General features: G+C 30.9%; 1 protein-coding gene across 6 annotated transcripts in view; it reads left to right on the top strand.

Annotated features, from left to right (window-relative positions):
• Window positions 1–17,987, top strand: part of LOC107173152 (zinc finger protein rotund-like) — a 161,604-nt gene that overhangs the window by 90,617 nt on the left and 53,000 nt on the right. For 5 of the 6 annotated variants that reach the window (XM_015523562.2, XM_089227960.1, XM_089227956.1 and 2 more), the window contains exons 3-5: window positions 3,907–3,978; window positions 4,801–4,843; window positions 9,007–9,233. In XM_015523562.2, coding sequence (XP_015379048.2) covers window positions 3,907–3,978; window positions 4,801–4,843; window positions 9,007–9,233 — 342 coding nt within the window. The remainder of the gene's footprint in view (window positions 1–3,906; window positions 3,979–4,800; window positions 4,844–9,006; window positions 9,234–17,987) is intronic. The other variant, XM_089227959.1, reaches the window with a different exon arrangement.

Raw genomic sequence — 17,987 nt, forward strand, 5'->3', positions numbered from 1 at the left:
TATTTAAGTACAATTTACGTATTTCCACTATAGTTCAACAAAGAATACTGTGGTTTAGGTCGAATTTTTTATTCAAATATTTAAATATAGGTGGCATACTTGAAAAACAATAATTTGTTTTACTAAGTGGTGTGATAAGTATATGATAATGTTTTATCAGTTAAATTGTCCTAATGGCGTTTAGCGTTAAGTGTGGTTGGTAAAACGTCATATAACATTATAATATTATAATGTCTGTGCTGCAGTGTGTACGTACCTCTGTACCTAATGCATCGCATTAGCTGCTTACGCGCGTCTCACCCTTTTCACTATAGATCTGGTTTTGATTTTTGTTCCCAAGACCTATTTAACATTCTGACGCGATCCGGAACAACGCGGATTTGTCAAGGTATACGCTTTATACAGGTACCTATTTCTGTATATATATTCGAGATTGAACACCTTGTGGCTCCTATCATTTATCATATTTTCCATTTTACGACTGACGAAAAACATTAATCTTCGCCGTGATTCGTACACGCCTCGGTGGGATTTTTATTCAAATCACGTAGTTACGGTTCATTACGCGTTTTATTTTATTAATACAACAATTTTCGGCAGCGGCAAGCAAGGGGTAAGCCGAGAACAGCCCCCGAAAGTAAACAGGCTGTTTACCTATATGTACTAGAACTATATTTAGTATATAAATATATCAGAAAATGAAGCCTTACGAAACGTTTTTATACCACGTTTGCCGTCTACCCTAGGCCTATTTTACCGCACGTCGACGATAACAATGTCGAACTTCCGAGCACAAGTCGCGAGTGGACGTTTTCTCGCTATCAGCGACAGCGTAACAATAATATCTAAACGTTGTTAGTTTTGAGTGACATTACAAAATGTCTCCGGTAGTAAGAGGTGTAGGCACAAGATTAAAATTCAAGGTACTTATAGGCAATATATGATTACTTAAGCTATCTAAATATACGTATAACTCAATCATGCAATGACTGCAGTTTGTTAGTGCAATTTGAGCTACAAAATATTGATATTTAATAGGGTAAACCAGAGGTCGTGATATGCGAACCAATTACAATAGTGCATGCATGATGGAGATTTTTTTAGGTAAGATTTTTTTTATAGAAAAATAGTAGTGTACTTTTTTTATCAAAACTTACGGCAAACTCATTATGAAGAAGTGCAAAAGCGAAAACACAATTAGTTTTAAACTAAACGGCATCTTTAGACTATTATTTGTATAGTATAATAATAGCTTTAAATATTTTATTTTTGAATAAATCATATTTTTATACTATAATATGATATTATTGTTACTAACTATTTAAGTAGTTTATAAAGTGTTACTGTACATGTAATGTTTTTCAAATGTTTATGTTTTCAAATTGAATTGATAAATAAATTGTATTATCTACTAACTGGCGTGGTAACTGTTACAAAATGTTTGATATTATGAAAATATGCGACTGACGTGATACGCAATTAAATGGTCGCTAGAAACTTATGAAGTTATCACCTGTAAGCTTTTACGTCAACACGTCGTTTGTGTATTAGGAACTCTGCAGGGTTATACAGTCACGCGATCGGGTTATCGGTCTCCCAAACGTCGACAAATTGAAAATACATTCCTCGCTCCGCTCAAAATCTAAGTAAAAGTCTACGTTACTGAGCTGCAGCAGAGCATAAAATATTATTCACTTGGACCTATACAATTACAGTCGACGGGCGTTGAGTGTAATCATACGATAGGCACAATAGATGTACCTAAAGAGTTTATATATTGTATATATATACATATATAGTCACCTAATTGCGTACAAAAAAAAAACCCCAAACTCGGAGTCTCTTTTTTGATAATTTGTGACGATATCATATCTTAACATTCATCTAACGGGGTAGGTAGACAGGTCTTATAACCATAGATATGTAGGTACTAAGGTACACCTGCAAAGAGACGAACAATTTACGTAAACAATTTAAAATAATATGCGTACACATAATAAAATTAAAGGGTATCCACGTACCTGTAATACTTTGTGGATTCTATATACGTTTAGGTTTCACGGGCCGGTGTATAGCGACAAGATCAGTTTTATTTGACGTGTAAAATGCACAAAGCATTGTACTTGAGCCTCTATAGTCTCTGCGTTAGTAGTTTCAGAGCACTCAATGGCCATAAATGTGCATATATAGATAATGAAATATCGATGACGTTTTGAAGTTATTTGATGTAACATAATATACGATTGAAATGTTGTCTGAAATAAAGGTAAATTCAAGGAACACCAAAAAATACGATAATTATTTATATTATGGTAAAGGTATAATTCACTCTAATTCGGTACCTATGTAAACTGTAGTTTATCTGCACCGCAAAAATATATCTGGCGAAGTACAACACATAATCATCATTTTTAGTTTTGAAATCAACAAAAAACGCAGTGACTATAAACGAGTAAAAATTACGATACCCTCCGTGTGTAGTACTACCTATATACGTATATGTCATTGATTATTCTCAAAATTTCACCACAATGCTATGCATTCGCGAGGCGGTTTATTCGAATTCGATTGTTTCTCAAACCGTCTGGGTAGATGACCGTTATATCGAGTTGTATATTATATACCTACTCGGTGTATAATAATAATAGTGGTTTCAAACGAGGACCGGATAATAAATCGACTGAGAATTCGGGTACCCGAGACAGTCGTCCGCCGCTGTGTCGGTGGCCTACAGGGCGGGATCGGAGGGGTGGAGAATTGCGTCTGTAAAGTTTTGCCAAACAATAAAAACGCCGAAAAGGAAAACATAATAAAACATGTTTACATCCAGATGAATTGAAGATTGTGAAACAAATAATAACGGTGCTTTTTTAAAGTTAATCGAACGTATTATTATTATCATCGTCGTCGTATAAATTGTTTATTTTATAAGACATTTAAAAAAATGGACAACGATAACCCAATTTCTTCCGTTATACGATAAGTACAGATGTAAACGAAAAACGCATAAATATCTACCTTCGTGTAGTTATAATAAATAGGCTATATTAAGTACGTATTATATGCGCTATTTAGATGAATATATATCAATAAAAACGTCATCCATATACCGCTTATGTCATCAGGAAAACGCATAAAGCTATAAGAACTAATGCCATTGCTGTACGATAGCCAATCGTTCCTACATAGGTAGAAGGGCCTAATAAACGATCGTTCTATAATTAAACGGATTTCAAGTAAACTGTAAGAATAGTAAAATATATGATAAGTCCATAAAATATGCAGCTGACGAAACAGATCTAAAAACAATACGTTTTGGACCTATTCATCGAATTCTATTTTAAAATGTACACATTTCAATTATTATTATTGTGATATTCAGTAGATTATGTAGGTGTATGATCCAGTACTCGTCAGACTTATTAATAATACAGAAATGGTCCAACGCATATGTATAGGAGTTCCCCTGCTATCGCCGTAGTCGCATCGATCGAATTCACATTAAATATTTATCATCATTAAAAAGGAAAAAGATAAACTAATGAAAACTAATTTATCAATAATCGTATGATAAATTTGTAGTTGCAGAGATCATAGTATAATATTTAAGTACCCACTTACCTATATTGCAGCGTATGTATAAATGCAATCGTACTTTATTCATCGCACTTAAGATTCAGTATAAATAATGTTTATTAATTTATATTATCAATAGTATAATGTAAATTTATCTTAATAAAAATAATAATAATATAATAATATTATAATAATATATTATAATTAATTATAATTGAGTTTATTATTATGCACTTTCGACTTACATAAGCTGTGCACTCCGGCAGGTCCGGATTTACACATATTATTTTGTATTATTCTGATTGGTCGGTTTTGTTTGTGTGTTTACAGCAATGCGGAGGACATGGAAAAGAAGTGGACTATAGTTGGACTAGACAGACAGCCATGAAACAAGGCTATGAGGTAAAATTCTAAAAAAAATTTTCCAAACGTGGTTGCCAATATAACTCACTGCAACCACTATACTACTACCACTACTGTATTTCTATACTACTACCACTTACCACGCTGTTAGCATTACCACTACCACTTTTATTACCTATAGTATAGTACTACCAAATATTAGTACTACTATTACTATAGGTCCTTATGATTTCTACACGTATTTACTTTAGATAGCTATTATAAACACTATATTATGTTGCTTATATCAGTATGTATAATATGGATATAATATATTAATATATTATAGGTATATCCAGTTTTAGGCGTCCGTATTAAACTGGTTTATTATGTCTAAGTCTTATATCTTATTGATGACTCGATTCTTTTTGGGCGCCGGAGCAGAGTATCAAAATATTATTGTATAGATACTATATTAACAACCTATGTATAGTAATGATGATTTGGACATGGTATCTTGAATTTATAATATACCTACGAACGATACACATGAAATAATAACGAAAAGGGTACATTTTTAAGACCATTTTAAATCTGATATAGATGGTTATAATTATAAGACTTCTATGCATTGTTTACCTCTGCAGTGTTTTCTATAATGGTTCTTTGTATTTTATATAAATAAAAATGTGTACCTATATTAGTTATATGGTTACCAAATGCGTGTTTATTTTCCCAAAACTACTTAAGTTCATTACTCACAAGTCTTTTATGTATTTATTATAGTCTAATGACAAAAATCAAAAAGCAACCTTTGAATATATTATACATTTATACAAAATACAAACTAATATATTTATATATATTTTTTTTATGTTTTAGGTGAAAATGAATAACAACGATCATATTCAACAACTTTCAAAAGGTAAGAATCACAATATGTATTCATTGGAAAATAGTTGCAATCACTGATTTTATATTCAATATATAGTTTATATTACCACGTATCGGCAATTAGGAAGAATATATTTGCACAATATTTGATAATATATTATACCTACGTTATATATTATAATATATGCATTTACGTAGACCAGGTATGATTATAGTAGTGATGCTGTAGTGCTCGTTGATAAATGTACAATGTTATTGAATGGCATTCGCGTAATGTAATGCTTTTATCAAAACCTCCCCTGCGATGACATAGGTATACTCTTATTTAACAAATGTGGCAAACTGACCGTCAAGCAGAACCATTATCGAACGGAATGATTTGTTTGTTCCTTCGTGAGTCCTGCAGATAGCTTTTGGGCATAGAATACGCAGCAATTTATTCCAATACGCATAATAATTAACGTTTTTCCCCTCTCCAAAGATATCGATATTTGTTGCCATGGATACGACACGCAGGGTCGTAATCATAGTTGACAGTCCATAACGATGGTCGCAGAGTACGTGTCCGAGTTGACAAGGCGAGGCTGTCTATAATATACGTCATGTGCATATTACATACATATATACATACATACATACTATATATAGGTACTGATGCTCACCTTGAATACCTTTCCAAGTAGTCTGACATAGCTAGTACATAGCTACACGATTCATTACACCCTCCACTGCAGTGACCATTCCTCAGATAAGTACCCGGAACGTCGTCTGTCAAGTCTTCGGACCAGCTGCTGTCTCTGTTACAGTTATAATACATACAATTATAATATACTCTACCGATATCATAATGTGTCCCTACACATATATGTTAAATATGAAGTTAACGTGAATCCGCTCGAGACCCGGGTAGGAAAGTTAGAGATTAGTGAGTCAGGGTCGTTTTCCGCGTTTCTGCAACCTATAAAGTGGAGTGGCTGTTGGTTAAAGACTTACGCTACCAAAATATGTAATTACTTTTTTATAATAATAAATAATTGTAGGTACCTGAAACGTATGATGGGTCACATACGTGTGTAAGCCAAGAGTATCATTGCCTTTATGGGTTTGGTCGAATTGCACTTAGGTACTTTTGTAGAATTGCTTTGGGGACAGAAAAAAGTAATATTCGAATTACACTCGTTCTAATCAGTATACATAAGACATGACATAATAACCTAATGAATATCAACTGATGGTCGGAGAATAATAAGTACATTTTTATTTAGTTATAACTTAAAAATAATAATGATATTAAAATATTTATTTACGTTTAGATATTTTTATATAAGTTATGTTGTGTTATAATAATATATTGTAATAGATACATGCATACTAAATAGATTGGCACATATAGGCACATATAATATTTTAAGCTAAAATTAATTTGTACAAGTTCTATGAAATGATCTAATCGTGTTAAATTCGAACTACAATTACTGCTTGTTTTTAACCCGAGTACAAGCCAAAAATGTTGGTCCATATACGTATAGAGTGCAGTTTGACACGTCATCGTAAATTCGTTATGCGCGTTTCTAATAAGTAGAAAACACAATATATTTGATCATGCTTTTAAATTGCTTCCGTTATATTTAATTTTTAAAATATAAAAATGTTAATTTCTTAACAATCATTTTGCAATAATTGCAGATGATATTAAAATTTACATGAGATGAGATTTAAAAAAAAAATTAAATTAAATTCGGTAGTTTAAATCAAATTTTCTGGTTTTAATGATTTAGGGGAGAGAGGGGTTGATTTGGGGTGTTGAGGTTGGATGAAGGATCCGAAATATAAATAATATGAAAATCTTTACACACAATATGCAGGTGTTTACATAATAAAGAAGGTACTTACGCATATATGTATATAATATGTATAACTGTATATTTTTTCACGAAAGGACATCGAGGTGTGAAAGTTTACGTACCCCAACATCTTATGGCCAATATATGCTAACAAACTCTTGAGATACTTTCATATATATATATTCATAATATACTATAGCAAACTCGATCGGATTTACATGGGGAAAAAACGTGTTTATCGAGACCTTTTGCAATATTATTTATTTAGTTTAACGAAACCAGTTTAAAAACACTTAATTTGATTGTCTATTTCATATATTATTATACCTATATTATTAGGTATATTATTATTATTATTTTGCGAATATTAATTAAATATATGCATATCATATTCCTTCAATTCAATAACTTTAAAATAGTAGCGATTGCAAAATACTTTTAAATTATTTTCGACCAAAAAAATGCGATGTTGTTTTAAGGATACAGCTCTTGAGAATGTAATACATGTGTTTAATTTTCTGTATAATCAAAAAGAGTTTACTTTGAGAATACAATAATATTATTAAGTAGCTATTATGTAACGATAACATTAATATACCAAAATTAATATTGTTTTATGGTTACGACAAATTCAGAACAGGTTTTAAATCGATACCAACGTATTATATTATACTTGTTTTCCAAGAATAATGACACCGCTAAAGCCCTTTGAGACGCCGAATTTTCCTTACATTTTGACCCATAGGGATGATACATTGATACCTACACATAAAATCTGTTATAATTTATCAAAATTATACAGAAAAATGTTAATTTTAGTTGAAAATATAAAAATTCTTTACATAACTTACGATTTTTTTTCACAAAACAATTCGTTTACCATAAATTATTCAATAAATTGTATAAGCTCATGCAACTGATATGTAATATTTATTATTCCATACCTAATATATACCATAATATATTTCTATTGTTCAAAATACTTGAGTAGGTAGGTATCATCTAGATTTGTATACGAATGTATTCAACTATTTGAAGTCTTTAAATACCTACCAACAATACTACACGCAGTAATACAAACGACGTAGAATTTCCTTTCGGTGTTTCACTAATTCAAAATATATAAATCAAAAAATTTGATCAAAACCTGTTTTGAATTGAAATAATCATTTATTTTCATAAAAAAAAGAGTTGATTAGTGTGTTTGCAACCCATTTGATTTTCATGATATACCTATTTAGTAATTAAATGAATTACTTTTAATTTTGCGAATATTCCCATATAAACTTGGATAATTTTAAATATTTTTTTATCTATCTTCATTATGATGTATTAAAAATTCGTAAAGATTAGTTTGAACTATGTTCAAAAATATCTACCAGGCTAATTGCCCTACCAATCGAATAAGGTCAAGCAAAGTATACCAATGCCGATTTGACTGCCAACACCAAAACCGATATAATACACTTTTTTTCTCATGTTTAATCGACAGCAGAAAAGGCTCTGAACAATACTACTCTTCTTCTGCAACCATTAATTTATGAATAAAATTTTTATATCATACATCTGTAAAGTTTCGTACTTAGTACCTACTTTATATTTGTTTCCGGATAAAATCAGGTTTTAGAGCTTTTGTGGCTATAGCTAGGCACTAGCAAAATGGCTCTTGCCAAACGCACAATATTACCAAAGATGCAATTTTGGGAACATTTAAAAGTAGTATAAGATCTTAGGAATAAAATAAAATAAATATTTTCAAGAATATATATATATAAAAGTACCTACCTACCTGAATGAGTATACAAAATTTAAAAAAGTCGCACAATATATAACTATCATATTTATGTATTTAAAATAATAAATCAATAACTTAATGTCCTATCTATAAACGATAACTCAGTTTGGTTAAATTATATTTGCGGTTTGAAAATATGTTAGAAATCACATAAAATGTTTGTTTTTTATCAGAGAAATCTATAAAATGTTTGCTATCGTATGGCTTAAAACGCTGAGTCAGTGTATTGGACTCAATTATTAGCTCAAATATGGTATAGCGACAAAGACAGAGTAGAATTATTTTTGTCAATTTAAAAAAAAAATTGAATTTCAAGCTTGATCATTCTTTTGTCTGCAACACAAATAGACGGAGGAAATACAACATTCTAGGGAATTAATTTTAATTGCCAAGGATACTATTAGTTTTCACCACGACCGTGACAGTTTTATAATATTATAATATTATATTTATATCATTATTACATGCATATCATGTCATAATATTATAATGTTGAAATAGTTTGGCAATAAATATGTTTGAAATTCACGATGGTCATCGAAATTCGATTTGCAGGTGGTATGGAAGATGGTTCCGGTATGTACCAGCAGCACGGGGGTGGTACGCCGAGGTCGCATAGTACGGCAAGTACGGCTAGCAGCATTTCACCCACTGGTAACTCAGCAACGCCCATGTTAATCGTACCACATCCGATAAATGCAGCTAAAATCACGGATGCACATCACGTGGTCACACATCAAAATGGTGGCGGCCGAAAATATACTTGCAAAATGTGCCCATCGGTAAGTTATTGTTGTGTATACTATCTATTAATAGTACAGCGCTCGAGAACGAATATATAATACCTATAAGGATTGTTTTAGCCTAGATAGTATCGTTTATAATATTTATGCAAAATAATCGAAATTTATGGTTTTAATAATTTCATCGGAACTTTAGAATTGATGAATACCTTAGTGATGTGAAATTATATTAAAATGTGCAGTTATTAATCAATAATGTATATCATCTAATGATTGATTGCGTTTGAATATTACCTACTATTTAACCGCATGGGCTCAAAAACTATTCAATCATAGTTCATTTATTCATTAATACATATATTATGTATAGATGCTCTTATTCGGTAGTTTTATCATTTTCAGTACTGTTCAATTATTCCCCTGTAGATATTTAATTATGCATATAGTATAATTGCGTATACTTACATACTTACATATAACAAAGATTAACAGACTTAAAATGTTAATTCCTACAAAAAGTTTAGAATATTGCAATTATGATAAACTAGATAAAATTAGCTAATCGTACTACTAATTTAATTCCAAATTTACATTTTTAATATAATTTGAAATGGCATTTATGTGTTTTTGTGAATGCAGTTAAAACTTAAAACAAATATAACCCGTTTTGATCATATAAGTAACTAATTATTATTTTTGTCCTGTATTGGCGTTGACCTTACTCGTATTTATACAAAGTCATATATTTATGTAAAAACTGATCAGTAAGATATGAAAATATTGGTCACTGTATAGTGTATACTAAAATAGAATTAAGTGTTGCTAATTAGTTTAAAAACTTCTAAACGAAATATACCGTAAAAATGTAATCAGAACATTTAATTTATTTCATAATTTTAATTGACTTGAACTGTATTAGGACATAATAAATAGTTACGTCCTACATTTGGAATAGCGATGAACTGTCTCCCAAATCTATAAGTATCTAGGTGACCATTTTATTAATTTAATTTCTCTCATATCATATACCAAATACATTGATGTATTTATTTTATCATATTATCATTTATTTTACTTTATTGACTTTCGTATTTTTTGTAATAGGTAAGGACGTAAGAAAATTGTAACTTTTTTTTTATTTTCTTAGCCCAGCATAATCAATTACATTTGAACATTCGTTGCGTTATCAACAATAATAATGTTGTACAATTATAAAATAAATATTACTATCAAAAGAAAGGAAATAATTTTGACTTGGAACGAGTTTAAGTTTGGTTTTCAAAATAGTATAACAAAAATGATTAACAATTTAATTAATTGAAATATATTTAAGTAACAATTTTTCTACGCTTATGAAATTATTGCTTGTGAATTAATATTCTAGCTACAAATTTATTATATTTATCTGAGGCAACTTGTGTACTTAAAGGTCAACTACTTAATGTGGGAAGCATTTTGAGTAAATTATAGTTTTGATATTATGTAGTCACATTTTGAAGACCAAAAATCGCAGAAGGCAATTCAAGGATCAGAACGGAGGTAATTGCCTTCGATTATGTCCTATATGTTACCAGTTTTCAAAAAAGTAGGTATAATATTATGTTAATCATTCATTACTCCGTTGTTGAATAATCACATAATAGTCAAAAATCATTTAAAAAACAACTTACAAATAATACAAACATTGTAAAAAAGTAAACCCGTTTACATTAGTTCATAATAGCTTTTTATAAATCATGTGTGATACTTATTTTCAAAATTTGTATTTACATTTAAAAAAATATTTTCAATTACGATATTAAGAATAACGAATTACTTTCACATTGAATACCTAATATAGATGCGACTGACACACATCGTTATCAGAAGGTAGGTACCTAACCCTTTTTTATGTTATAATAAATAGTAAAGTCATCCCCTGTGAACTGATTTGAAACCTTTTGCTACCATCCAATTTCGCGGTTCAATCACTCAAATTTGAAATATTTACATGAATTACCTATGAAAGCAAATTATTTTGATTATGTAACAATATTATGTATGATCATTTATTTACTTCCCGATTTGTAAATACCCATATTTATAAATATATTTTCATAAACAAATTACAATCTTCGGAAAAATCTATAATAACACGCAAAAACTAACTAATTATTATATTTGTGTACAGAAATTAAAATAAGTACCTAGATCAAGTTAGGCATAATGATATGCTTGATGTATTAATATCAATGTAACTGAGAAAATTCACTGTGAACGATATGTTGTATTGCGTTAAAATACATTATCGATATTTTTTCCGGCTAAAAATGTTATTTATTTCGCAGTTTTTTCAATTCTCAACTTTGAAATATTTAAATATATTGCGCAACAATTTATTTAGATTGTAACGGAAGATGTATTATTATATATTTACTTCTTGATTTTCAAAATTAGTGAATAAGAACCTAAATATATTATTATCATCGCGTTATTTGGAGAAAAATCAATAATATTGAACTAATTACAATATTTGTGCACAGAAAAGAAAATAGGTACCTATGAATAACTACTTTAGTAGGTATCTATAATTATGTGCTTAGTGTATAAAATAAATATCAATGTAACTGAGAAGAAGTGAGAACTGCATACCGTTGTATACTGCGTTGAGTACGTTATTGATGTTTTTCCTGTCTGAAAAAATGTTTGTATTTTATTATCGTTAACTGAACACCGACGTCATAGCTAGTATGCCTTGGTACAATTTAAAAAAAAAAAAACATATTTTCCCGCACTTGGGCGTCTCCCACGACCTGTTGTTATCATTTGGATTAGCGTGATCAACCTGACTGTACTCAGCTCGGCTATAATATAAAATATAATATAATAATGTATATTACCCACTAATATACGTTCAGGCTCATTTGACGGCATAAGCTTATATGTTTTCATTTACTATACTTAGTTTTTATTTTTTTTTTTTATTTTTTTTTTTTACGGCCTCTCAATGATCTCGAATTAAATGAGACGAAACCGCAATGCAAGGGGAGAAATAACACTTTGATTGATTTTTGATTTTCGTTCGTCCTGTCCCGCAAGTTTTTCTCTGGGAAGGACAAACTGGGAATGGGGAGGAATATCCGACCCCAAGTTTTTTTTCCCGGCACATTTCGTGTTTATATTTTACACCGTGCGTTGGAAGTATAGATAGCACGGAATTCAAAAAAAGAGCGCATGCAAAAAAAAATATTACTTCAATTATTCCATCCCCATTAGACATTTATGTTTAGTATTTTCTTTCTCGGAATGTTAGCTTTTAAAAAATCGTTATAACAACCCTATATTAATATTATACGGTTCGAGAACGTTATTTTAAACTGTAGGCTTCAGTGTGCTTAAAAGTTTTAAGTACTTTACATTAACTGATACATTATATTATTTATTTATTTGTGAACGGGCTTGCGATCTACAAATAAAACTTACCAAAAAATTTCTAAATTTTTAAACTCTTCTAACAATTAGTAGATATAATATTAGGTACCTACATTACATAATGCAAAATGTCAAAAACTTGTAAAAAATATAAAATATTTCTGCTATTCTAAATAAACACATTTTAGACTTTTCAATTAATAAATTACACTAAATTTCCTGTAAATAATATAAAAACGCAGTTTTGATTTTTTTTTTTTTATAAAAACTTAACAAAAAGTAGGTTGTTGTTAACCATGATTGGCTTCCCAATAATCCATCTCTATATTGTACTCAGACTTATAATATTGCGACGTTTTTCTACTCGGAGGAAGGCTGTCCGTATTATTATAGGTATATGTTAGTTCTTACTTCATATACGCAGTATACAAGTAGCTACAGGTATATACATTTATGCGCGCTGGAATACGAGGGTCCTGCACCAGTCTAGACCAAGAACAACCTCTCCTTGCCGTGATAGTAACGGATATTCGTGTAATTTGCGGCCCGGCCGGGTAGTATGCGTAGAGATATAATCACATATATTATTTATATTCGTATAGGGTATACCTATATGTCTTACCTATAGATATAGCTACAGTGGGCGACTCGATTGGTTCGCAAGAGTGGGGTGGAAGGGTGTAGTTGCAGGTGGTCTGCGGCGGACGATGGAGTTGTCTGTATGCAGTGTGTGTACCTGGAATGCAGGTGGGCCAAGTTGGGCGACGATCGTCCTAATAAACCACCGACAATCAACCAAAGCATTGGTCTTGTAAAATGCACCCATCGCTGTAATAACAACGACGATGTTATAACAGATATTGTTATTTGTTATCATTATTTTCTTTAAATTTGACGTGAACAATAATGTGTATTCTATAATTCTATATGACAATGATCGTTATTAGGTGGGACAAGTCGTATTATACGTATGTTCACCAGCCGTTGATCAGAAATAAGTTCATTTTTTATTCGGGGTAGGCGTTTATGTATATATTATGTTATTTGGATGAATTCAATAACAAGTATTTTTTTTAATTTCAAAAAACAACATTTTATCTGAAACAGACTTGTCTTCAAGAACGGTTCCATACACAATATATTATAATAATATGTTCAGTATATTGTATGCTATACTATATTATTTACATGTTTATTGTGTATACTATGTTACATTCTAATGAACCATTTGTTATCATAGCTATAAGACTTAAAATACAATATTTGTATATAAACTTATTATAGTGTTACTGTAACAATTTATATCGTTTAAACATTCCTACTATCATTATAAAATGATCTTTTTACGTGTTCCTATTATATTGTACTGCAGACTACAATAATTTATAAAAACTATAGTTGAAAAGATTTTTAAACATAGACAGTTAGCATTCTGATCGTTAATGAGTTAGCTGAAGTAGATGATCGATTATCATCGTCGTTTCGGTAGTTGATGCACAGTCTTGTAAACAAAACCAAGTTTACGTACGTTTTCCGCTCTATGATTGACTTTCATGTGTATAATGTGTTTCGGTAAGCACAACTGCTTCAATACTTCGATGTTTAATGGCAGTTTAGACTAAATTTTGACACCTACGTGAGTGGCCTGTACTGTGGTTTGCGTCGATAGCGTTAATATAGGAGCAAAACGGAGAGAAAAAAAATTGGTTAACACATTATAGTTACATAATATGGCAAAAACAGGACGAAGGACGAAATAAAACAATTCTATTGATTTTTTTTTTAAACCCGAAGGGACGGTGGCGTTTGCACACCTACCAGTTAGTATCAACAACGTTGGTTTATTTTTATTTTTTTATTGTTCGTCAGACGACGGACTATATGGATAAGAGGAAAAAACAATACATAGGTATAGTCTTGATATCTGTATACACTCAACGCTCGAACACAACTACAGCTATTGTGAACATCATTAAAAAAAATCGTATTTCCTTATCCTCAATATCATTATTGATTTGCATATTATAATGCATTTTTGTTAATTTCATTTAATATTCTATGATACAATCTGTTTTTTTTTTCGTTAACTTAAAACTACATTATGACGTAATGTACATTAATATTTTAAGTTTGTGATAAGGTCTGATAACATTATACTTAAACGATATAATATAAAAATAATAATACTATAATAACAATTGTTAATTATTGTTTATCATCAACCGGTAGTTTAAACTTGAAGGTAATTTTTACTAATCGAATATGCGTTTCTCTGAATATATTTTACTAACGACTAGCTACATATGTATATCAATAAACAATTTCACTCTATTAATAAATTCTGATGGTGACGAACTAACTTTACATTCATTCAGCGCTTTCTTTCATCTGCGTATAACTTTCAAAAACTTTTCGATTTGTATATCGATATACAACTAGTAAGCCGAGATGAAGTTTCAAAATATATTCTTTAGGTAGAAATATAAATAAGCGGTAACACTGTTATTAAATGTTATTGATAAAAAGAAAGCTTAAATAAACTTATCTATTTAATAACCTGCAAATTAATTCATACAGGTAGTTTATTATCATTGATCATTTTTTCGCCTCAGCACATTATGTCTGGTTTTTTGCAATGTCGCATATCGTGTAGGTACATAACACATTGTACATACTACACACTTTTTATGCAAGTGTCACACAAAATTCATTCTTCTGTGACACGTGTTAGTCGAGTACATTCGTGTGAATTTTTATGATAAACATTCAGTGAATTGTTCATCCATAATAATTATTGATAACTGTTATTATTATTTTAAGATTCATTATCTTGAAATAATTGTATTACAGTTGATTATAATTTATTGTAATCCACGTGTGTTTTATGATGCCAAAATGTTAACTTGTAACCAATATAAATACCAATAGTCGAGTGCGTACATATTAATAGAGAAATAACTACGGGCTAATATATGTATAGTATAGTAAAACAGGTTAAAAATAATAATAATTTATTAACGCTCGAGTAAATAACGAATTAAATATTTATACCTATTTTAATACCGCAAAGATTCTTGATGATCTTAAATGTACCTAATATTGAACCGAATAATTTTTTTTTAATTGAATTATATCATGTTTTTATTGTACGATAATAATAATAACACGTTATATGCGCAGTATTTAGAAAACCATATTTTACTCTTTTAAAAATATGCTTACTTGAATGTTTGTAAACTTTTATTTATACTTATACTTTGACGATAGATGGGTCAGCTCAATCACCGAATGTTGAATGTCAGTGTTTATCTAAGGCTATTTTGAATCTATATTCGTTTTGCACGACCACAGTATAAACAACTAAAATAACAGAATTCATTATTCGTCAGTATTCGACAGTAAGAATCGTTTCATTGTAATTCCATTAAATCATATATACATTATGTGTATGTTGCAGGACAACTATAATTATTTTTATTACCAATCGAATAGTCTATAAAATAAATTTGAAAATAAACATTTATCTTGGTTATGATGTACATCAAAATATTATTGATGTTTAAAATATAAATCCTTAACGCGGGTCATCGTTCCCAAACTTTATCAGAATCGCGTAAGACCACAATTTTATTATTACATTACCATCCAAATACCTACGTTACGCGATTATGATTTACAACTGTTATTGCAAACATATAATGTTGTAATGTGTTTATAAATCACGAGTACCTACTTAGTACGCACTGAAACTCTACTGAAGAAAACATAATAAACATATTATGCTTCGGTGTTGAGAAAACGCATACGGACGGCTTCAGTCGATTGCGATGATTTCAATAATGCTCGTGCGTCCGACCAAAGTGTTAGGTTTACGATTTCGAAATTCCAGAGATCTGCACATCTAGGTGGAAAAAAAAACGAAACTATTTAAGGGATAGGCCAGTGCACCCACTGTATGCACATACAAAGGAGAGAGACTCGGCGGCAGCATATTGTGTGTTATGTGTACATAGATATAATATAATAGGGATAAGAGTGTAGGTATTATAGACGTACATATTATTATGTGCCGACAAAGGGACACGTCGTTTTGTAGAGGCCATTCGTGACAAATTCGGTGTAATAGAAACGACGTCGTGTGTGTATAACAAAAAGGGACAAAAAAAAAAAATAAACATTTTAAAATTTACGATCAACCCTTTCTCTAGTCTATACATACACATACGCATATTATTGTATATTTACGCATGTTATTTTGACTGCGATTCGGAAACACGAGAAACCCTCTCGCAGTGTCGGCGGCGGCGGCGGCGGCAGAACCCTTTCTTCCCAGCCCGCAAAAGAGTGAAAAGAAAAAATAACAACACGCGGCGGCGGCACACTCGTGACATGCCGCCGACAAGACCCAATAACATCATCCCCTGAGTATTGGAACCCCCCCAACCCCCCGTGCGCGCGTGATCGCTCGAGTTTATTACCCGTAGAGAGATCTGCCGTGTGTATACATAATATAATTTATATATATGCGACCCGGAATCGATACAAACGGAAAAGGATATATTATACGCGGGAGAAGAATGAGGCGAAAAAAAAACGAAAGGGAACGACAAAAAATGTATACCTATAAAGAATAACATGTACACACACATACTGTGTTTAATGCGACCGATACTCATGTTCGCGCGCGTGTGTGTGTGTATGTCTGTCGCCTCTTTTACATAATATTATAATACACAATAAATGGGGACGACTATACGATGGTTTGCCGATACGTATCGGACGTCGCAGTCGATCCCCGATAAAGGGTTGGTCCTTTCACCGATAAGTAAACACGCCGAATTGACTCTCCCCACGACGGCTTATATAATAAATAATAATAATGTAATAATTGTCATTTCGCAATGAAAACACTGAAGGAATAGCCTAGGGTTATGTATACATATACCTATACTTATATGCGTATACCTGAATGGTTTTACATGCTGTGGCAGCATCAGCCTTTTTAAATGAACCTTTTCCTATTCACTCGTTGAACGCATAAGTATATTATCATGAATATATACGTACAATAAATTCTTATGCCGTTTCTTTTTAATATTTTATAAACTAACGAATGTGTTTTTAATATTTCAACCGATCTTGGCTGATCGCCTGAATGGGGTCTTTTGCTTATGAAACTCCGTACACTTTTGTCTCATACGATTCAGATTGACGAAATGCAATGTTCGTAACTATTTATTTACAATGATTCAATATATCAATTTATAACCATATGTCCGGATTGGGGAGAGCGTGCGTATCGCTAGCACGAAGAGCCGTCTTTCTTAAAATCTATCTTATCATTAATTTATAGTGGCGTAGCGGGAAGGGGGAAAGCCTGTT

The sequence above is a fragment of the Diuraphis noxia genome, unplaced genomic scaffold, assembly GCF_037042655.1.
Source record: "Diuraphis noxia isolate RWA-SAM2 unplaced genomic scaffold, SU_Dnox_SAM2 contig0004, whole genome shotgun sequence".
NCBI classification, from domain to species: Eukaryota; Metazoa; Arthropoda; class Insecta; order Hemiptera; family Aphididae; genus Diuraphis; species Diuraphis noxia.